This window comes from Micropterus salmoides, unplaced genomic scaffold (assembly GCF_014851395.1).
Source record: "Micropterus salmoides isolate LMB-PRFRI ecotype aquatic unplaced genomic scaffold, ASM1485139v1 Ms_hic_scaffold_3, whole genome shotgun sequence".
NCBI classification, from domain to species: Eukaryota; Metazoa; Chordata; class Actinopteri; order Centrarchiformes; family Centrarchidae; genus Micropterus; species Micropterus salmoides.
This window is the reverse complement of record NW_024042261.1, coordinates 37,513,970-37,538,025: the sequence shown is the minus strand read 5'-3', so window position 1 is coordinate 37,538,025 and position 24,056 is coordinate 37,513,970. Positions and strand designations below refer to the sequence as shown.

General features: G+C 41.0%; 1 protein-coding gene across 3 annotated transcripts in view; it reads right to left on the bottom strand.

Annotated features, from left to right (window-relative positions):
- si:cabz01090165.1 (uncharacterized protein LOC100333421 homolog) overlaps positions 1-24,056 on the bottom strand; it is a 358,553-nt gene that overhangs the window by 51,948 nt on the left and 282,549 nt on the right. For all 3 annotated transcript variants that reach the window (XM_038694085.1, XM_038694087.1, XM_038694088.1), the window contains 3 exons: positions 11,744-12,023; positions 8,737-8,937; positions 4,022-4,188 (listed from right to left, as the gene is read on the bottom strand). In XM_038694085.1, the coding sequence (XP_038550013.1) occupies positions 4,022-4,188; positions 8,737-8,937; positions 11,744-12,010 (635 nt within the window). In that variant the 5' untranslated portion in view covers positions 12,011-12,023. The remainder of the gene's footprint in view (positions 1-4,021; positions 4,189-8,736; positions 8,938-11,743; positions 12,024-24,056) is intronic.

Genomic DNA, 24,056 nt, shown 5'->3' with positions numbered 1-24,056 from the left:
TTGAATCATATGGAATGGAATTAATTGTTGAATTGTTTAAACAATTAAAACGCTTTTTGCTTGCCAGTATGTGCAGTTTGGAAAAACAGGGGGATCACATCTGCTTACTGAATCTGAATTATTTTGAATCTGGTTTTCAATGTGCAAGAGAAACTTTAACTTAACTTTCAATCATTTTTATGCAACAACCAAAAATGTAATGAGAAATCCAGTTTTGCCATGTACTGTAGATTACATGCTCTGTAATGCCATGTAGGAAATTTGCGATGCAGATTCTGATAGACTCAGCTTCGACTGTTTTGGGCAAAACAATGAATCAAAACATGGATTTATAACCACAATTATATTCTCGGCATTGTGCTGAAAGCTTTGAAACAGCTTGATTGATTAGTAGGAATCTGAGGTGGGCAGCTATATCTAAAAGTGAGTTATAGGGAGGGAAGGGTGAGGCTGGAGAAAGGGTAGCATTTAGATGGAAAGTGAAAGGGAGAGCTGTAAATGGTTATCCTCACCCAGGCCGCTCTCCCCTTTCCCCCATTGTTCCTTATTAGATTGGAACTGAAAGAATCCTAAATGTCTACCACAGGTGTATAAATCTAAAATCTGTATCCATGACTTTTACTTTTTCAGAAGAAAAGGTCTGAAAAATCTCTCTTTCTGGCTGAGGCTGAGGACCTGATGGTGAAATTCAGTCACATAAATAAATAAGATCATTTCAATTTTATCTATACTAACAGCACAAAAGGAGTTGAGGCTTTTTCTTCACCAGCTCCATTCACACGCATGAAGTTTTAATATACTGTAAGTGACTAAAAAGCATCTGAACATCCTACTTGGGTTTATAGATTAACTAAAGTGAGATTATAAAATGATTATTATTGAGGGCAGGGGAGCGGTTTGGCATCGGTATCCTCAGCTCGTAGACGTAGCATGTGGTCCCAGGAGGTAAAGGTGAAAAATAACCTTCCGCCACAGAGATATTGATAACGGCACAGAATTTCTGAGCTCACTTTGTGGTTTGTTGATGTATTTTTTTTATTTCTTGAGGCAGGTCTAGCTACTCTTCACAACTGTATCGGAATATTACTGCCTAATGATCTTTTGTATTAAATAAAACATTTGTTTAATTTGCTTTACAGGCAGTTATGTAAGATAATTCTAACCAACTCTGCAGCTACGTATTCTTTTACCCTCTTTTAGCACCTAGTTTTGGTTTTACAGCATATTTGTGATTCAGCAGGAAGCTGTTTTCAGTAAACAAGCTCTGATAAACCCAGTGTACACTACCTCCCCAGCACCAAACAGCAGACAGACACAGTTGGATACCAGCTGCTGGAGAAAGTGGAACATCTAGTAGCTAAAGAACCAGCAATTTTCTCAGGAGTTGGTGGAGACCAAACCGGACTTAAAAGGAGAATGAACATTGGACTCATCAGGTGACACAAACGTGTCTCTAACAGTAGGTAGGTTCATTTATTGTCACAATATAACAGGTTATATAATGAAGTGGAGTTTTGTAACTCAAGCACTTTGTGCTACGTAGCAGACAATCTACATTAACACAGAAGCAATTATAAAAATGTTACAAAACAGAAATAAAACATTTTCAATAGAGCAGTGCTCTGAAGGCTGGTGGTGCGGCAGCTGAAACTTCTATATCTCTTCCCAGAATGCAGCAGGGTAAACGGGCTGTGGCTGGGTGGGTGCCCTTCTAGTGGTCAGGATAACTATAATTAGGCTTGTCACAAGTCAATCTTGTAATAAAGACTCTTCAAAAGGAAAAAAAGAACCACATATATCAGGAAAAACTACGCCACATGCAAAGTTTTTGCTAATAGAAAAATAATGCAAATGCAAAATCTGCAGCTGAATCAAAGGCACTCTGACAGATGTGTAGAAAATATATAATTAAAGTTGAACTAGCTAGGGCAGGTTGACGGAAATTGGACTCAGACAAAGGGTAAATCGCACTTCATCACAAAATAACATCAGACTAATGAGAGCCAACAGTGGACAAACATTCCAGGGTGTATTTTTTGTAATTCAGCCACTGCACCGTCTCTGGGAATTGACCAGTAATTTGCTCACCAAAACATTGGACCTGATGACTGGTAATGAATGTAGGAGATTTAAGCATTCGCTGCTGTCAGCAACAAACGCAGGAAAGTCCATTTCCCCCCAAAGTCCCTCCAGAAATACTCGACAACAACGATGACTTAACAAGAAGTTAATAGCTGTTGAGAGCAGTGAGCGTGCTGCACTTTACCAATTTCAATTATGTTATTTCATGGGCTGCAGCCTAGTGGTGTATTAATGTGTGTGTGTGTGTGTGTGCGTGAGTGAACGCTCACCTGAGCACACGGACAAGTTACACCAGCTGGCCCGTACCTTTTCGTGTCTCCAGGGCAAAACATCCAACCCATTACAGCCTTTTCAATAAACGCATGACTGTTTATCTGAACCTGGTTTGTTTTCCTTCTCACACATCTGACTGCCTGACTGGCTGTTGGTCATTTGGACGTACATTGAAATGAATAATTACTGTTAATGGGCTCCAAATGTTATAAGTTGTGAGCTGGATTTCCTCAGTGATGATGTGGCAAAGTTTGGATGTTACAGCAAAGGCAGGGTCACACTGTGTTAGATATGATTTAGGCAAAGAGTGCAAGAGGATCTTAGGCAATGGGAGTTGAAAGCTCTATGAACAGGCCTGAGAATAAACTTAGTCATTACACATTTTGGGATAAAGCTACAACAGGACTTCTGTATTCTCCTGTACTTGATTTGATGATGAGTCTGGTTCTGCTGTCCTGTTCTGATGCAAGTTTGATTGGATTCATGTTTACTTAAACAAATGTATAGTGAATTACATGTCTAAAAATGACATGGCCTGATTTGGTCATCAACAATCTGATTTTCTGCATGATTTAGAGCCATGGCTCATTACAGTCTGTGTGTTTGAGAAGTTTGTGTCAGCAATAATAACTTCAGATTTGCCTGAATTTGTGTTTTAATATGGGCAAACACACCATTTGCAAGCAGCTCTTTGAACAGAGCAGCAGAGCAAAGATATGCTGGGCAGAGGAGCGGTCTGAGGTCACTGTTCAAACCCCTTTTCTGTCTGGAAGTCAATGAGGGTTGTAACATTTACCGTCACCTACTATTGGCATGGCCGCGAGCAAGATGCAGAAACCCCGGCGGCTCCAGGGGGGCTGCAGTACAGACCTGGGCGTACTGAGCATCTCCCAGCTGTGAGCGTGTGGAGCAAACTGCTGCTGAATGGAGGTCCGACATGCGGGGATTTGCTCTGTGATTTCAGCTGCATCATGCCCAGAGCTTTAGTTTGATGTCTAACTGGTTTGAAAATCACTTTAAAGCAGAACAAGCAGCTCATCAGGAGGACGGATACAGTTGGACAAAACACAATTCGAAATGCTTTATTTTAATTCTGACGTTTCAGTCAAAACAAAAAAATCCCTTTAAAGAGATGTATTCCCAGAGGACAGAAGCACTGGAGCTCTTTGATGAGTCTTTTGTTCTGCTTCCATTCAAGTATTTTTGTCTCTGGAAGATAAAGAGTTAATTTTATTCCAGAAATAATTCCACCCATTTATTTCACAACAGTGTACCTGAGCATTTGTTTCTTCTGTCTTTTTCAAGCACATTTCATTAGTATAAAGACGTACCAGAGGTGTGAAGGTCATTACTTAAATCTGGGCGATTTAAATGACCTACGGACGTGTGACCAAGCTTGTTTTTAGATGAATGTTTCCTGCACTCAACATAATGCTGAGATCGTCTTTCTTGGTACAACAAGATCATGGTTACAGGTTTCAGGTTTTTACTGGATACAAAATGTGCTAAAGCTGTATTTACTATTTAAAGCCCGTGCATTGGAATGAAACTTAAAGTTATGGAGAGGCGAAAGGAAGCATGAAGGTGCTAAATACAAAGACTTGTTGTATTTCCAGTGAAAAGCCGAAGTTAGGGCTCAGTGACAGTGTTATCATGAGATCCTGACCTGGCCAGTTTGTGCAGGTTGGAGAAGATTCCCTCTGGGACGCTCTCTATGAGGTTATGGTCGAGGCTGAGGGTGTTGACGCTGACGAGCAGGGCGATGGTCTCCCAGGGTATGTCTACCAGGTTGTTGTAGCTCAAATCCAAGTCCTCCAGAGTCTCCAGGAAGTCCTACGGGAGGAAACAGAGGCAGAGACTCTGAGCTTAATCAGAGATTCATATTTTTACTGTTTTTGCAACATTGTCATCAACTTTAATTGCAGAGAGCATAATTGCCAATTTTGTAGCCAGCCCCCCCCCAAAAAACGACTGGCTTCAAATAATTTCTTTTATCTAAAAGAGAGGAGAGAAGTGAGGAAAAATGTAGAAAGAAACACAGGAAAATAGAGAGGAGAGGTGGAGTAAGAAAAGTTGGCAGAAAGGGACAAAGTAAGACAAAGTTCCTGCACCGAGTTTAGAAAGAAACACCAGATGAAAAAAGAAATTCAAGGTTGGATGGATAGAGATGAAGGTAGTAAAGGAAAAAAAGAGAGAGGAATAAAGACAGAGAAATATAGTGGACTGTGGGGTGGACCAGAAGAGAGAGAGAGAGAGAGAAAGAAAGAATTGGAGATCAATTACCCTGGTCAATGCTGTACACATAACATGCTGTTTTCTCTAATTGCCTCCATACAATTCTCATAATCAGCACACTGCTGAAATGCCACGAGTCAGTACACATTACAATGAGGAGAACTAGAAAGAGGGAGAAAGACCGAAAAGGGGGGGGGGGTAAGAGGAAGGGGGGATGAATAGAGATAACAGCCTGTTGATCAGCAAAGTGTTGTTGTCGTTTCTGTAATTGCTCTCACAATTCACACAATCAGGACGGCGTTTGAATGTCACAATGCCTCAATTCTCATTACAATCATCATTTCTTAATGGCAGAAGAAACTGAGCTGCGAGGAGGAGATCAAGAGCTCTGTGAGCAGAAAACGAGTGTGCTGCTTTCGGTCCAAACTGCTGAAAATGAATCACGTTAAGCTCAGCTTCAGAGAGGACAGCTGGTTTGCCACACCCTATGGCTAAAGGCTAAGGTCTGGTCATGTTTAGGCAACTCAGACTACTTGAAGCACATGGAGCAGTTGCATTCAGAGTCAACGGGAACCTAGCCACTGTGAATTTAGGTGAAGACGAGCCTCTTGAGTAAAGAAAGTTCCCGACAGGTAAGGTAAGTTAATACTGGACAATTCTGCAAAATCCTGAATTACTTTTAATGACAAAGTTTTTTTTCAAACACTCAACACCAACATTTTGACTCGTCTTCCATTTTATGATATCTGACATCTAACAGCTTGATTAGTAAACTGGCTATTTGTGGCAAAGAATCACGGAAAGCCATCTTCTTATTTTTGTTTGCGTTATCACCTATTTGTCATAATGTGGGCAATTAGTCCCGTCAAAAAACGTGTCAGAATGAGAACTCCTGTCTGCAAACTATTTTTACAGTTTATTTGGACTTAACTGAATTGACCTCACTGAGAGGGTTTTGTTTAATCTATAATCATAATCTAGTCACATACATAGTACTTATTCTTGGGCAATAAAATCTGTGCACATTTTAGCTGAACAATGAGAGGGAGGAGGGAGAGCTGGAGGGATAAAGACAAGGAGAGAGAGAGAGAGAGAGAGAGAGAGAGCCATCATGACAGTGAGAGAAAAGAGAGTGGTGTTCAGGTTGAAGTTCAGAAGGTCTGGTCCATTAGCGAGTTCAGAGTTCACGTCTCTCTGCTCTCTCTTCATGCAAGTCCTGCAGAGGTCTGAGAGCCTGTCCTGAGGCGACACTATGGTACTTCCGTGCTGGACTTATAATGAGCAGAAAAAGGACAGCGTCATTTAATGAAAAGGGAAGAACAGTTTATTTTAAGGCCGGGTTATTAAAAAGGAGTCCAGCTGAGCAGCGGAGGCAGGCAGGGCACGCTGATTGCGTTGGATTTCACAGTCGGAGCCAGAAATGCGGCGTTGTTTTTACACAGCGCTTGACCCTCAGCACCACAAATAGTCTGAAGAGCTTTAAATGACTTTGCAATAACTTTTTTAAACTGAGAGTCTGAGAGGCAAATGGCTGTCTATTACTGAATTCTTGGGTGATGAATCATGAGGTTTGTACGATCCAAATGTGCCAGTGAAGCTCAGACTACACACACATACACATACAGTATATATATATATATATGTACACACACACATATGTATACTATGTGTATGTTTATATGTAACATATAGAAATCAAGGAGAAAGTAAATAATTAAATGAGAATTAACACCACAGTTTGCTGAATTACGATGAGGTAGCGCATTGTTGGAAACATGATGTCAACAAGGATGTTTTCGATGTTAAATGTCGGCATTTTATTTTTACCTTACTTTTTTTAACCAGTAAGATGCATTACATCTTTTAACGAGAGTCCTGCAAGATAGCATTTCCAAAGAAAGCAGTTTTGCCTTCAGAACTAGTTTGTTTTGAGCGTACTGACACTTTTTAGACTGAAGTTATAGCTCAACAAAACAAAACAAAAAGTCTGAGCCTGGCAAGCTGACAATGAGAAGAGGTTAATCCCTTATGATTTACAACGTGACCTTTCCTCTGCCGCCACCATCAGTCCATCAATTGACCATCAAGTCAATTTTATTTATGTAGCCCAATATCAAAAATCACAGTTTGCCTTAAGGGGCTTTTACAGAACAAACACATTTATCTACAGTTTCTAGCGTCTGACTTCAGTCTTGATATAATTTGGGATTTGGGATTTTCATTAGTTGTCAGTTTTAATTATCACAATTAAATGAAATAAACATTTTAAATATATCAGTCTGTGTGTAATGAATGAATATAATATCCAAATTTCACTTTTTGAATGGAATTACTGAAATAAATCAACTTTTTGATGATATTGTAATTATATCACCAGCACCTGTATAATAAACTGTCCAAAGGAGGAGACAGAGGCTACTGACATCGAGACGAGAAAGCTCCTCACAATGCATGGAGGGATTCACCCCAAATCCTGCACCCTGAGACTGTACACCGAGCGTAGCGAGGGAGGCCGAGGGCGGCACAAGAACAGGCGCTCAGTACAAGATCAGTAGAGGCTGGGGTCTACCACACCAGGCAGGACCCCAGGTGCAGACTGTGCAAGGAGGCCCCTGAGACAGTACAGCACATAACAGCAGGGTGTAAGATGCAGGCAGGAAGTGCGTACATGGAACGCCATAACCAGGTAGCTGTCATAGTGTACAGGAACATCCGCCATGAGGATGGGCTGGAAGGTCAAAATGGAAGACACCTCCTAAGGTAGTTGAGAATGACCGAGCTAAGATCCTGCGGGACTTCAAGATCCAGACTGACAAACCGGTGATGGCCGACCAACCAGACATCGTGTTGATCGACAAGCAGCAGAAGAAGGCCGCGGTGATAGATGTGGCGATCCCAAGAGACGGCAACATCAAGAAGAAGGAACACGAGAAGCTTAAAGGGCTGAAAGAGGAGCTAGAAAAGATGTGGAAAGTAAGAGCAACAGTGGTGCCAGTGGTGATCGGAGCACCGGGGGCCGTGACCCCCAAACTGGGAGAGTGGCTCCAGCAGATTCCAGGTAAAACATCAGAGGTCTCTGTCCAGAAGAGTGCCGTCCTAGGAACAGCTAAGATACTGAGCAGAACCCTCAGACTCCCAGGACTCTGGTAGAGGACCCGAGCTTGAGGATGACACATATACAGTATATATTGGCCAACCAAAACTCCATTTGCAGCACCTCAAAGATTGGTTTTAAATTGAACTAATAATTTACAACTGACGAAGGCCTGAGGGTAATTGGGTAATTTTGTCTATCTAGATTTATTTAGCTAACTAGTTTCTACATATTAAATTTTAATATTAAATCTAATGAACAGAGTAAAACTATGATAAATTTGCTACAGCTTCGGTTACTTGCTACAGTTTTCACCCTTCTAAAATGCAGAGACAGAATCACATATTCTAGGTTTACGCAGCTATGGTGGCTGCATTCACGTGTCAAACAAGTCAGCGGATAAAAAACTGTTTCACATAAATTGAGGATCTCAGGTTAAGATGATCAAAGCCACGTTACAATTGAATTATCTTTAAATATGGTTTCAAATTTAGGAAAAACTATTTTATTTAATTTTTCCATATTTTATACATATACATAAACATTTTTACTACTTCTACAGAAACATGTTAACTCGCTTGATACTTTCCAGATTCATATCTTTCATACAATACATTGTGTATACCTACCCAGCAGTATATGAATCAGTAATAGTCATGCAGTAATATATAGTACACGATAATGTAAATAAAATATGAGCAAACCTGCCCAGTGAGTATTCTACTTTTGATACTTAAGTATATTTTGCTGAAAACTCATCTGACCTTTCACTAAAATTCAAATTCTGAATGCAAGACTTCTAACTAAATCATTCCTGATGCGGTCGTAGTGTTAGTAAGGGGACATAGAGGTAGTAGCGCTACTGTAGCTGTAATAGCAGGAGTAGTAGAAGCCTCGACAGCTGTGTAGTATTAGTACTAGTATCTTTATTTGCATGAAGAAAGCTCAGCAGTTGGTCTCCAAATGTTTGTTTCGGTTTATTGGATATTTCTTGACACTAGATGTGACAGTAAGAGTGATAAGGTTCATGAAACCAGGGTTAGTATTCGTACCTGAAAGGCTCCCTCTGATATGCTGTGCAGCTGGTTGTTGGCCAGGATGAGGTGCCTCAGGTTCACTAGGCCCTGGAAGTGGGAATCATCCAGGGTAGTGAGGCGGTTGGCATCCAGGTGGAGAGCGTGGAGATCCTGGAGGTCAGCGAAGGCGTACGGCCGGATCTGACTGATGGTGTTTCTGCTCAGGGTCAGGTGGATCTGGACGTGGAGAAATTAATGAGAGGAAAACATTACATTTCAGTTTGAATACTGGATCAACCTGGATCGTTCTGGTTCTCTGACTCTGAGACAACAACACATACTCACTCACAACTCGTCACATATGGACACCAACACACAACTGCCCTCTCTCACCGACATTATATTTATATGTATCCCGATTTCTCTCCCGGGCCACAAACATCCTCCAGGACTTATCCCACTCAGGCAGCCACCTGTTAACTCTGCTGCCCTCTGGGAGACGCTACAGGTCCATTAAGACCCGGACCTCCAGATTCCTCAACAGTTTCTTTCCAAAAGCCATAAAAGAACTGATCTGTCAAAAACAAATGAAACAGTACTGCTCGGCTTCATGGCTGAGTGCTACGATGGCCACTGGAACTTGTGCAACATTTTTAGAGTTCTTTATTAAGATATTACATTAACTGCAATATTTGTTTTGATTCGTGGACTGTGCAATATCCTTTAACTCTTGCTGATTCCAGTTTTAACCGTTTGTGAATTTGTTGTCGATTATTTATTATTTATTATTTATCTCATGTCTTTTATCTTATTATGACTGCAGATTGAGGGGAGATGCACTCAAATCTCGTTGAACCACGTTCAATGACCATAAAGCGGTCTGATTCTGATTCTGAATGATCAAGATCAAGCGTCCCTTCTTAACACCCTGGGTACTCCTTTAGCGCTGTTTTTGGACGTGTAGGGCTCCGCGGTCAAGTTAGCAACAATGAATATGCAATGTCTGGTTACCTTTTAAAAATAAAACTGGTGGTTATTGTTGTGAAACATCACAATTTGGTTAGGTTTAGCAACAAAACTACTTGGTTAGGTTTAGCAAAAGATCCTGGTTTAGGTCAAAATAACCACTTTACTTACTTGACTTAACTTGTAACATATGTAACTTAACAAAAAAAAAGTTGTCTTTTTGTGTGACACAGGAAACTATCACCGCTGTCTTAGGAGAAAGTCCAGTTTCCAGCCCAAACTAGGACGTTAAGGGGCTTCCCACTGCTTTGCAAACTGACGCCAAGGTGTCTTGTCAATGCTGAAAAAGTTGCCAAACTTACCCGCTGTCTATTCTTTTAAAAGCTCTATAAGATTATTCAAACTTATACCAGCAATAATTTAGTAAGGTTTCACTTTTGTCAAACACTACGCCATGTTTTAGAGGGACACTGTTTCCATCCTCCTGTTCAGGGAGGTCAAAGGTCAGGATTTAACATTTCACTTAAGAGCGGTTCAGCAGGTTGGAGCTGTGGGGATTCAGTCGGGTTACAGGAAGGCCTTTAAATACCAAGCCACCCTGTCGCCCCTCATTAATAATTATATTAGTAATTAATACTAGAGTACAGTGGATCAGCTGAGGCATGGAAGTACAGATAAAATGGGTGCGCTTCATTACCGTAATAGATATTAGTACTATCAGAAAACACACTAATGAGGTCAGGAGTTTTTAGTCTGCTAAATACTTCCGCTGTACATAGAATGCCATAAGTGTGAAGACGCATTAATCAACAAACCTGTTCTGGAGAAGCGCCGTGATCACCGGAGACATCTGTGGCGCTCTGTCACGCTCAGCCAAATGATTAAAACCTAATTTCCCACGTTGCCCTGCGTGTGAGCAAACATCATCTGTGCTGCTCTGATCGTACTTGAGAGGAAACTTATTTTTCACACACTAAGGGAGTCTCCAGCTGTGATGAGTGTCTCTATTTGGCAATTAAATATCACGACATCGGTATTTTTTCCTTTTTTGCTGCATGCGGCGAAGCCTCTAGACCTCCGTTACATGATTACAGTGGAATTAATTGGTGAAATCTGTAAGATATCATAGAGTCACCTCAGTTAATATGTTACAATGGAAGGCGCAGATGTTCGTAATGTCTTCAGGGTGGTAGAACCATGAAAACTCTCCTCACTGTATTGGCTTCAATTTCACTTTTGCATGTTTCTGATGGGGTTGAGTTGTCAATCAGATCGCTGTGTGCTTAAAAATCTTCCTCACATACTTTCAGACCGTCTGATCTGATGCTCAGTTCATTCCAGACGTTTTTCTGAACTCAAGTGATGCAATTTACCCTTTTGGTGTAGCCACTTCACTCCGCTCTTATTTAAAATACTGATGTCCACCATTTCCCAGAACGCCTTCCTCCTTAATTTAATTAAGCTACTGGTGGAGATAACAGCACATTAACTGGCAGAAAAAAACAGAAATAGATATATTTAGAACGTTTAGCTGACTTCTTTGCAACAGAATGGGTGCAGTTTTACAACAGGACAGCCACATCCTGATGATGGGTATAACTGCAGTAGGTATGGTAAAGGTTCAGGAAACACTGTGGTTATTGCAAATAAACTATGATTAAAGGTTCTGGACAGATGTTAAAAAACTTTAGCATATAAAAGTGGTACACGCCAATCCACACCCGTACTTTAAGCCTCACTACATAAAGTTCACACTGAAGCCGGTGCTGGCACTGAATGTGATGGACTGAGGCTTGAAAAAAATTACAGAACCTGCAACTGCAGGTACAGCAGGGCTCATTCCACAACAAACCTGAACTATCACTGTAATATACAGTATCTGGTGATGATGAGTTCTATAAATAAAAGCCTGAGTTCTGTTAGCAGCACAGTTAACTCCTCATTATCGCAATAAAGAACATCAGGAACATCACTTGGCTTTTACTTAACATTTATAGTATTCTGCTCTAAATGGAATTAGACTGTACAAATTAATGTAAACATGAATGTAAAGGTGTTTAGAAAACTGAGCTCTGACCAGGCTGGACATGTTGGCAAAGTCGCGGTGCCTCAGCGTTGTGATGAAGTTGTCCATTAGCCTGAGCTCAGCCGTCTGGCGGTCAATGTTGGGCGGGACAAAGAGGAGGCCCGTCTTGGCACACAGCACAGTGTAGGACGGCAGCAGATTCTGGCAGGTGCACCGCTTCGGACACAGCATGGAGGAGGAGCAGGAGGGGAGGGAGGACAGGAGGACGAAGAGGAGGAAGGGGAGGAGAGGGCAGGCCTGCCAGGAGACGACAACCATGGCTACTCTGCTGCTGCAACACAAAGAGAGAAACGACAGCAGAAGTCAGTTCACGCATATAGCTGTTGCACACACAAAACTCAAAAATGTAAATATGTAATGCTTTTCCCAAATCATCGACCCTCAATTTGATTTAAAGATTTTGTTGTTCAGCAAAGATCATCATCTATCCCCGCACGACCACTGCCGTATGGGTCTCTAAATGAAGATTATTTCTCCCTGTGACACGGCATGTGAGATAACCGTGTGTTTTATCAGCACATCTTCTATGCTTTTGCAAACAAACCCAGAATTTCCAGGAAAAAAGTATTCGCGAGAGAGGGGAGGATGGAAAAGACTGCAAGCAGGACGGGAGGAAGAGCAGGGGGTGACAGCAGGAGAGAGTGTGAAAGAGGGTGGAGGTAAATCAAAATCAGGAGTTTGTCAGTGCAGCCTCTGTTTTTTTTTCTGCTGAGTAAGTTGTCCTGGGGAAGTGAGAGTTAACAGTACTCATATCATCATTTAAGCTCACTGCACTCTCATGATTACAATCTGAGGAGGACATTAAAAGAACATAAATTATCCTCTGTGTGGTTATCTGCCTCACTTCATAAATTTCATAGATGTTTCTGTGCATAAAAATGAGACTAAACCAACGTTTCCAGCCAAGGCAATAAAGGAATACATTTACATTGATATTGATTTCTCTCCATTCGGTTTCTACGTTCAGCTCAGTGAAGCCCTGAATAAATTCATGCGAAGTGAAAAATAAAACACACACAAGTTGGAGAGACATATGCAAAAGGGAGGCATGCCAACACACACACTCATTCATGCATGCATGCGTACGCCCGCATGTACACACTCTAAAAAGTTCCTCTGAGTTAGATGCCGAGTGACTGGAGGAAGGTCGATTGCAAATAACAGCGGAAAGAGACACGCTCTTTTATTTACGGTGCTAAAATATTCAAACTGTGCCCCAACTGCAGCACAGAATACAGAACGGGAAGTCTGCACATGTCCTCATAACAGGGTAGGAGCGCAGGATACGAGCTAAATGTGGGGAAGTAATGGCAGAGATGTAATGCAATGAGATAAATTCAGTGGAAATGATCAGGAGAATTCAAAACCCAACCGAGACTACGCTCAAATGTCAATGGGTAATTGAAGAGTCTGCACAAGATGGGAGCGTGAGCACAGGAGACTTGCAAGCAATAATAAGTGACACCTGGAATTCACAAATTTGTCACTTCAATGAGAATACTTCAAACTTCACAAAAGTTCATTCAGCCACAAAGTGAATAAAAAGTTTTACTGGTGATCACTGTGAGGTAGACATCCATAACTGTCACCACAGAGCTGAAGAACACGTCACACATGTAAAAGCTATGTACAGTGGGTACGGAAAGTATTCAGACCCCTTTAAATTTTTCACTCTTTGTTTCATTGCAGCCATTTTCCAAAAATCAAAAAAGTTCATTTTATTTCTCAGTAATGTACACTCAGCACCCCATCTTGACAGAAAAAAACAGAAATGTAGAAATTTTTGCAAATTTATTAAAAAAGAAAAACTGAAATATCACATGGTCATAAGTATTCAGACCCTTTGCCGTGACACTCATATTTAACTCAGGTGCTGTCTATTTCTTCTGATCATCCTTGAGATGGTTCTACACCTTCATTTGAGTCCAGCTGTGTTTGATTATACTGATTGGACTTGATTAGGAAAGCCACACACCTGTCTATATAAGACCTTACAGCTCACAGTGCATGTCAGAGCAAATGAGAATCATGAGGTCAAAGGAACTGCCTGAAGAGCTCAGAGACAGAATTGTGGCAAGGCACAGATCTGGCCAAGGTTACAAAAAAATTTCTGCTGCACTTAAGGTTCCTAAGAGCACAGTGGCCTCCATAATCCTCAAATGGAAGACGTTTGGGACGACAAGAACCCTTCCTAGAGCTGGCCGTCCGGCCAAACTGAGCTATCGGGGGAGAAGAGCCTTGGTGAGAGAGGTAAAGAAGAACCCAAAGGTCACTGTGGCTGAGCTCCAGAGATGCAGTCGGGAGATGGGAGAAAGTTGTAGTAAGTCAACCATCACTGCAGCAATCCACCAGTCGGGGCTTTATGGCAGAGTGGCCCGACGGAAGCCTCTCCTCAGTGCAAGACACATGAAAGCCCGCATGGAGTTTGCTAAAAAACACCTGAAGGACTCCAAGATGGTGATAAATAAGATCCTCTGGTCTGATGAGACCAAGATAGAACTTTTTGGCCTTAATTCTAAGCGGTATGTGTGGAGAAAACCAGGCACTGCTCATCACCTGTCCAATACAGTCTCAACAGTGAAGCATGGTGGTGGCAGCATCATGCTGTGGGGGTGTTTTTCAGCTGCAGGGACAGGACGACTGGTTGCAATCGAGGGAAAGATGAATGCGGCCAAGTACAGGGATATCCTGGACGAAAACCTTTTCCAGAGCGCTCTGGACCTCAGACTGGGCCGAAGGTTTACCTTCCAACAAGACAATGACCCTAAGCACACCGCTAAAATAACGAAGGAGTGGCTTCACAACAACTCCGTGGCTGTTCTTGAATGGCCCAGCCAGAGCCCTGACTTAAACCCAATTGAGCATCTCTGGAGAGACCTGAAAATGGCTGTCCACCAACGTTTACCATCCAACCTGACAGAACTGGAGAGGATCTGCAAGGAGGAATGGCAGAGGATCCCCAAATCCAGATGTGAAAAACTTGTTGCATCTTTCCCAAAACGACTCATGGCTGTATTAGATCAAAAGGGTGCTTCTACTAAATACTGAGCAAAGGGTCTGAATACTTATGACCATGTGATATTTCAGTTTTTCTTTTTTAATAAATTTGCAAAAATTTCTACATTTCTGTTTTTTTCTGTCAAGATGGGGTGCTGAGTGTACATTACTGAGAAATAAAATGAACTTTTTTGATTTTTGGAAAATGGCTGAAATGAAACAAAGAGTGAAAAATTTAAAGGGGTCTGAATACTTTCCGTACCCACTGTATGTTTTTTGTGTTGCGTGCAGAACACTAGTGTGTCCAGTAGGTGGAACCTTTCAGCTTTGCATCCAACACAATGTAAGCAGAAAGCTGCACACAGGTGACAGGTGTTGGACTGGAGCAGCTACAGTTTTTTGACCGCTTTGCTAGGTACGCTACACTGGGCGCGTTGTGTGTTCGTTCAGATCTTTGATTCAGTGGATGTTTAAGGACTGTATTATGGATGTACCTGAAGACCATCATCAGTAAACAATAACACTGAACAAAAAAAAGGCAAGAGCAAACCTCGTTATTTCACTAGACCTAAAGCTGATGATACAACTTCTTTCGCTCCGTGTATCATCAGCTTAACGAAATAACGTTGTTTGCTCTTGCCTTTTCTGCGGCTGGGCGAGCACGTCAATTAGTTGCCTGTCTACGCAACCCTCAGTGTTTTTAGATGTAGATTTAGCGGCTACACATGTCTTTGAGTAACTCGTGACTCACTACAAAGTGTCACTGTAGTGAGTCTGGATCTGTGGCTGCGAGTCACCTGTTGCCCCCATGTTCCCGCTCAACACCCGCTGCTACATTTACTATAACTATTCCTATTATTATTATCATTACAAAGGGCTAATGAAATTAATATTTTTTTATTGCCTGTGTGTGAAGGGTTTGTAACTGCACACATACACAATCCACCAGGTTTTTCTGTTACCTCTGACCCCCAGTATGCCTATTCCTATGTGAAGACTCCAGGTGAGACGCTCCAGTAAATCCATTGGCTGTTACGCGCTCCTGAACCTCTTGCCTGATGAATCTGAACCGTACACACAGCAACAAAACACACTCTAACTTCATGGAGTTAGTTTCTGCACAGCACATGAAACATTCTGTGATCTTGTGTTTTAGTAAGTTAGATAATGTTGTCGACTAGTTGCTAACGTTATTCTGTGCAACATACTATAGTTGCCATATTACTTCATCAGCTAATGCAAGGTTGTTTATTTCTCATTATCCAGCACAAGGCTGCTTAACAGAACAAAATTTGTAGTCCCTTCATGCTACATGCAACAACATATAATTAAGTGTATATTAAAATATGGTAACATAAATAAAACAAAATATACTATATAATATAACTATAACAATATAGTTATTTATATAAATATATACAGACACGTGTACACCAAGAACGTTCCGCAGTATTCATTTTGCATTCTGGGTGAAAGTAAACAGCAGCAACCAGATGATAATATGCTTTCAGCCTCACAATAAACAGATCCCATTTTGTCCAGACCGGACCTTTAGGAGCAGAATTAAGTCCAAGCTTGGCCAACATGGCTCTTATCTCGGGCTCTCTTTGCTCTCCTCTGACCGATCACCGCACCCGCTCTGGCGCCTGGTCCGGTTGTTTGGGCCGGGTGGGTCTGGATTTAGATCAGAGGTAACACGTGTTTCGGCAATAAAGCCGGAAAGATGAAAAACAGAAGTGTAGTGACGTTTGAAGGAGCAGCAGTATCATGTGATCCATATTACTGCCCTCTGTTCGGTATTTAGGGTTGATCTTAGCCTGCAAGAAATTGATGTGGAGAAAATGTGGAGCGATTTGTTTACACTTAGTTAGTCTATAGCAGGGCTTTTCAAAGTGTGAGGCGGGCCTCCTCAGGGGGCGTGTTGGATGCCGCCCCCCCCCCTCACTAAAAGAGTACGGTCTTGATCTGCTCTATATGAAAAGTTCAAGGCGATTACATTAAATTTAAAACAAAAAAAGCGACAAATTACATTTTGATGTCTAACTGTTCCCCCGTCCGTGGTGAATCCAGAAAGCTCTATAACTGACCCGAGGATCCTGATTGATCATTGCAGACATAGTTAATCCATTCACAGGATGTGAGACCAATCATCTCCACTACAGAGTCATTGGTTTACAGTCATATCACCAAATTATCAGTCAATGCAGCAATCATAGTGAATACCGATTTTTTAAAGTGTTTACTTTTAGAAGATTCTCTTTAGACCATATTGCGGTACAATCTAGGTGCAATGTGATGCTGGGTCTCTAAGGAACACTGCTGCTCTGAGAACAGATTTAATTTGTTTAGTCAGGCCAGCTCAGCGTGAGAAAAATGCAAAGCAGCTCTTTTGCAGACTACATGCACTTCTCCATCTTTGTCGCCCTCTCCTCCGTCCTTTCATCGCAACCTTTTCGACTAAAGGCTCTTCTCATTTCAATTGCATAGCTCCTTTTCTCCATCCCTCCACTTATCTTTCCACCAGAGTCCTCCCATCATCCCTCTCCTCCCTATTATCCTGTCTTCTCTCAAACTCTTTTCAGCTGTTTTCAGCTCTTCCGACATAGAAGACATCCCTCCTTTCCCCCTTCCACCCATTTTTCTCTGTCTGAAGCCCTGCCTCTATCCATCCCTCTGTATCTGTCCTTCCATTTCTAGCCCTTTAAAAATAATTTATTCCTGCATCTCTCCAAATACCTTCCATCTCTATTTTATTGTGTTCATCTCTCAAACGCCTCCCCAAGTAAGGTTTTCTTAATTTTAACAGCATGTTAATAATGCATTCATGTATGCACATACATAACCACACAAGATGTGTCTGGGATGCGTTGTTGAGTGACTCGTCCTCGTTTCATGTTCAGTATGAAATGAAAATGAAATGCATGATTGAAAGATGAATATGTTAATTTCCATGTTGATTGAGTTGACTTGAGACCTTGCCTATTAGAATAACACTGAATTCCAAATACACAGAGGGTCTACTGAGAGCATCAGCCTTTTCATTCTTACTTTGCACTCGCCTCGTCTGACAGCACCATCTTTACCGATTTATTTTCTATGAACATGGCCACAGGACAAGTCCTTCACAGTTTGTGCCTCTCAAATATTATCATTACTTTAAGTCACATAACTAAGTAAGCAACTAAGCACGCAGCCATGCGAGTGTCTATATATAATGTATATATTTTTATATAATCTATGGGCTCTACTTAAGCACAGTGAGTTAAATACTAACTTCAGCATGCTAACATGCCCCTGAAGACAATGCTAACATGCTGATGTGTACCTAATTAGCAAAAGTACTGGAAAAATTAAAAAGTACCTGATGATGGCGCTAGATGAAAGGTCACATGATCACAAACAATTAATCCTCATGGAGACTTGATTGTCCATCTAAACATTTTACTCTTTAAGCATAACATTTCAAACTCAAGATGAAACTTCATATAATCACAATTAATTATTTTTCATTAGCTGACGTTTTTATCCAAAGCGACTTACAATTGCTATACATGTCAGAGGTCGCACTTCTCTGGAGCAACGAGGGGTTAAGTGTCTTCCTCAGGGACACAATGGTGTGTCACAGTGGACTTGAACCCAGGTCTCTCACACCAAAGGCATGTGTCTTATCCACTGTCCCATCACCACCGCTAACGACTGAGGTCATTAAGACAGTGTTGGAAGCATAAATGTGTTAGTTCTGGCAACCCATTTGGTGTATATATTAATATTAATATAATATTTTACAGTGAAAATAGACCTTGTGCAGGTGAAAGAGCAGGGGATCATTAAAGTCAGAAGGATTCATCCTGAGGGGGAAATCTTGACACTAAAGCCCTGCTGCTAGTTTGGGAACCAGAAGAATCTGCTGGCTCACGATTTATTTGCTCTTGCAGACACCCAATCAGATAGAGTTCCAGCCGTTCCAGCCGACCTGGCATGAGTTGAGCCAATCCCAACTGTTTATTTAATAAAAGGTGGGTTTGGTGCAATGAGGAGTGCCGATGTGGTGTCAGTGTTAAACAAACTGGACCTCCGGATTCTGACGGCGTTCTCGGACATATCAATGCTACACCATCAATCATCTCCGCACGCTGTCTGTTTACATTTTGCTGTCGCTCAGCGCCATGTCACGTTTCGTTGCTCTGATTACTTGTAAAGGAAAATAAAAGACAATAAGGATCTCATCGAGGAAGCAGAGAGAATGGGAAAGTGAAGGACATGAAGAAAAGGGCAAAAAAGGAGCAAATAAAAAGTCTGAAATGGAGAAAAGAGGAGGTGGAGAGAAGTTTGCTGAGGACAGAAGGAGGAAAATTATCAGGAAGGGAGGAGGGGGCTGATGAGAGAAATAAGGGTAAGAAGGGAAGGTAGAAAGCAGAAAAGGGTGACAATTTATGTCCCAGAAGTTGCATTTTCCATCCTGTTGGTGGGGATGTTGTGCTACATCTTTACAAATGTGCACAGTGAGCTGTACACTACTGCAGAGACTGAAACCAGAGAAAAAAAGAATGACAGAGGTATAGAAAGAAGCAAGAGGACTGAAGGAGCCAAAGCAGGAACGACCACTTCATATTTATCTCTGTAAATATTCTGAACTCATTTAGTCTTTGTCTCATTAAGCTCCACTGCTGCCCTGATCTTGTACATGCTCTTGCTGCTGTAATCCATACAGTGCTCCCTATTATTTGTTCAACATCACATGCTGCTCTGGCATACTCCGTTTTCCCCACAGTATTCTTCTTTGATGTATACTATGTACTATCGTAACAACATCTCCTTGATATTACGTTGATATGCAAACATGTTTTGGGAGAAGTGGAACACCACCCGTGTTATCTTCCGCACGTTGAGGAAGAGCTTTTAAAGAAGGCTTCTGTAAATCAACATATTTCATTTGTTTTTCCTGCAATATCTGCTTGTAGCAACTGATTAGCATTTTTATGGTTATGTTTAGGCACTTTGTTAAGGTAAAGATAATGGTCTTGGATATTACAAAAGTCAAAGCATGCAATCATCTGCAATTGTGATCTGTAAGAGTAGCTTAGACACTTTAACACTGCAGTTTACTGAGCTGAGACAAACAACCTTTTTATCATTTTTGATGTTTTTGGACACAATGGAGTTTCACGGAGATATAAGACCATGGACATGCCACACCATACTTACATTTATTGTTGGTTTTTGTCTCCTCAAATTAGGGTTAAGGTAACTTAAGTAAAGCTGAAATGTGTTTAGCCATAATTCATAAAACTTTAACGAATTAATCATTACATTACATGCACGACACTAAATTATATTTCGTCGCTAAGACATCCTGCTCAGTTTAAACCATTTATAATGGGAAGTTACGTGATTTGTATGTTGCTACCCAACATAATCACCCACAGGCAATACTAATGACATGTCCCTTGCTCTTTTATTTTGAAAAACACAGTCTGATCTCAGCGCGACTTGATCGGAACAAAGAAAGTGGTCTCGCAAAGTGCTGAAGTGCTTTACTGCTAAGCTCCACTAGCCAGACATTATATTACATACTGATAATGACGCCTCTCACAGCAGGAGCTACGAAACTGAGCTGAACAGTTCTGCCACAGTCTGACACATGATGCCAGTCTGTCTGGCTCACAGTGCTGCTCTGCCACAGTCAGCTTGCTGTTGTTGAATGATGCTTTTCAAATGGGATTAAAATCAATAATAACTTGATCCACAGGGCCAACTACTGATGATGCTGCTGCACTGGTGGGGGATGTCTGAGTAGGATTCATTCATAGTAATACAGACTGAGCGTTACCTTTCTTACCAATGACATAGTGAGACTGCTGACATCTCTGCTGTATCTGAAGAAGGTGCTGGATGCATGTAATAAAGCTAGACTCATAAATCAGTGTGCTGATATTATCAGCCAATATGAGCTAATTGCAGATAAATATGTATCGTGTTTATAACAGCTGACGACTGACGATTACAAAAGAAACAGAATACATGTTATGAGTGTTGTCGTTGCATAGTTTATCCACCAGAGGGTGCTCTGCCACCACAAAACACAGCACTCAGTTGACATAATCAGCTGTACTTTTGTTCATTCATACTATTTATAACAAAAAAGGAGTTCTTTTTTATAAGTAAATCGGTCCATCGACCATCTACCATCTGTCAGCCATCGCCCAACCCTAGTTGCCAGTCTCTCTGAGGTCCATGAATACACACATGGGACGTGGAATAAGAATCTGGACCATAAGAGAAGAAAGTAAAATGCAGCAAAATAAAAAACAAAACATAAAATGTATCTAATTACTAAAGCAAATAAGCCGCAGACGTAGGACATAACCATCAAGGGAAGCCTTAGTACTAGTATTAGTAACCTACATATAAAAATATAATGCTATAAACACATTTTGATTTAGAACATCTCACCAAAGGACTGGACTTAAAACGATTAGCCAGGCTGGCAAAAAACTGGCATATTTATAGAAATACTGACTAATTCTGCATAAATAAAGAAAATGAAATCCCATACTGTAGGATTAAAAAAAGACAGCAAACACACAGAAGCAGCAGTTACATAACACCTACAATAATAAACCAAAAGAACTGAAGACATTCAGTTCAGAAAAGGTCACATCTGGATCAATACACACATTTAAATAAACACAGAAGAAAGTTAAAAGTGCTGGCGCCCATAGCTCCAATACTAACAGATGCCTGAAGTCTATTACGTAGAGGCCTTATTAGTGACAGCAAATGGAACAGAAATAATTGCGCGTCCTAAAAGATGAAAATGAAGTGAAGTAATTGGTGACCGCAACACGTCCGTTGTTGCAAATGCTCTTTATGAGGCTGAACCCTTAAATGTGAGGGTTGTTGACTGAGTATGCATGCTCTTCTCCAACAGCACCCTGCTCATAAACCGAGCAGCTCCACAGGAAGACTCCGGCTTTAATAATAGATTGAAAGAACCAGTGATTTATTTGAAGCTATAGCCCAGCAAAGCAATCATTTCCACGGGTAACTAGAAAGCACTCGGTAAAGCGCAAATGATTCTTTACAGTTCCAGGCTGCAGCCTTAAATTTATCATTTGTCCAGGAATGATTTTCAGATAAAATATGTGCAAATACAAAGCTGAGTAATTACAGATGGGGTTAAATGTGACGTAACGATATGGATCTCAGGTCTAGATCATCACCAAAATATTATGCTTAAACTGCTGACATTGTTATTCAGACCTCACCTCAGTAGCAGTCAGGGCAATTCTGCAGACTGAAGTGTGACAGGGGGCGCTCACACCAAGAATATGTTGATGAAAAGAGTTTACAGCTAACAAGAGGAGAAACCCATTAATTCTGCTCAAATTAATTTAGATTTGTATATTGTTGTGTGTGTGAATGCGGGAGAGAGACAGCAGGCAGGAAAAATTGCCATTTCAATTAACATCAATCAATGTCATTTATAGCAATGGCATGTTAATGGATTTTTGAATACACACACTGGTAGATGTATGACCTGGAAATTTTCCATTTGAATTTAAATGTCATTTCATTTCTACAGTCACCACTGTTACGCTCGTTACAAGCCACACTGGATAAAGCTGACAGTTTCATTCTTTAACTGAGAGCTGTAATCAATATCACTCAGTGCCATTTAAACCAGTGGGAGGAGCTCGCACATTTAAATGCATATCCCCTTAATCTGGCGCATCTCTCAGTCATCACTGCTGGTTGTGTTTATTATTGTTTCCTGAATTTGTGGAATATTTTACTTTGATGCCAGGACAATAAGTGAGCACCATCCAATCCCCATCATCCCACGAGTCAGTCCTAATTAGATAAATCATTCAAGAGTGATGTAGGAAGCAACCTGATATATTAAAAAACACGTGTTGAGTTGTCATGACTCTTCTCTCAGTCAGCAGTTTTTACCCACGAGACCTGATTTTCTTCAACAAGGCAGCAGCTTATTTACACTGAAACCTGCATTCTGTTTGGAAAAACCGGCTAACACTCTGATGTTTCCACTCTGCCAAGAATATAGCCTGAGACAAAACACTCTTTTCTTGTTTTTTTTGGACTATTTTGGCACAGAGGTGCTCAAATTCTGAAATAAGCCAAGTCAATATTGGCACAAGATATTGACCACCAGCAGGTTCAACCTTCAAAAATCCCCAAGGTGGTTCAACTGAATCAGACTACTGTAAAACTCAATTATGTCTCAACAGCTGAAATGGAAAAAGAAATCTCACGGGTATAAAGCAAACCTGCAAAACTAAGTAATCTAATAACATGTAACATGCAGTATTTCGACTTTGGCTCTTTACAAAGCTTTTACAAACTGAAGTGTGTTACACAGTGCCGTGCCATGTGACCGCTGTACCACACACTGGATGCATGAAACCGCTGCTGTTCTGCAGCATCGAGGCATGAGAGGTTATATAGGCGGGTAACGTTTATTTATTGTTTATTTTAATGTAGGTTATTTAGTATGTAGATTGTAAATAATAATGAGTAGTTACCAATATATATATATGTTATTGTTGTTATGGTCATGGAGGTTCATTTTTGACTTTGGGAACAAATATACTGTGATTAAAAATTCCAAATTTGAGGTTCGCTTGCTTATCTTTTCCCTAAGCTTTCAGATCATACAGCAACCCCTTTCTTTGTTTAAGGTGAAACAGGACGGGACAGTGAAGAAAAGAATGAATGAACACCAAACACAAACATCAAAACAGGGGTTTGGGAAGTTCTACTTTATGATCATGGCTTTGAAATAAATCAGAAAGCTTCGGGACTTTTGTCACAGATATTATTGTCGTGTTTCCACCGCCCTCCTAAACTATAGTGTCAGTGCAGTAAGGTCATTTAAGGTAGCTTTACAAGATAAGAGTCAGTGAACTGAGATTTTGTAAGGCTAGAATAATGTTTTTTAATTAATTTATGCTCAAAATGTCAAAAGCTGACAGACGCCTGAAAGCTCAAATATTTGTTCTTCTTCCAGCTATTTAAAACCACCATTATCTCAAACTGTTGACATCTTTGAGGAAGGACACCCTTTAGCATGCAATGTGGACGCTCATGCACGAAAGCTTATTTTGTCCCCATCATTGTTTCTGCTCTCTTCTCTGCTGTGATTGATGTCTGAACACTGTCATTCATATTAATGCCACTGCAGCCAGTATCAATCACTGTCCAGCAGCTCTGCTCGCTGTGAACGCAGCTCACCAGAAGCATGGAATCTGCCTCAAAGGCTACAAAGATCAAAGTCAAATAAAAA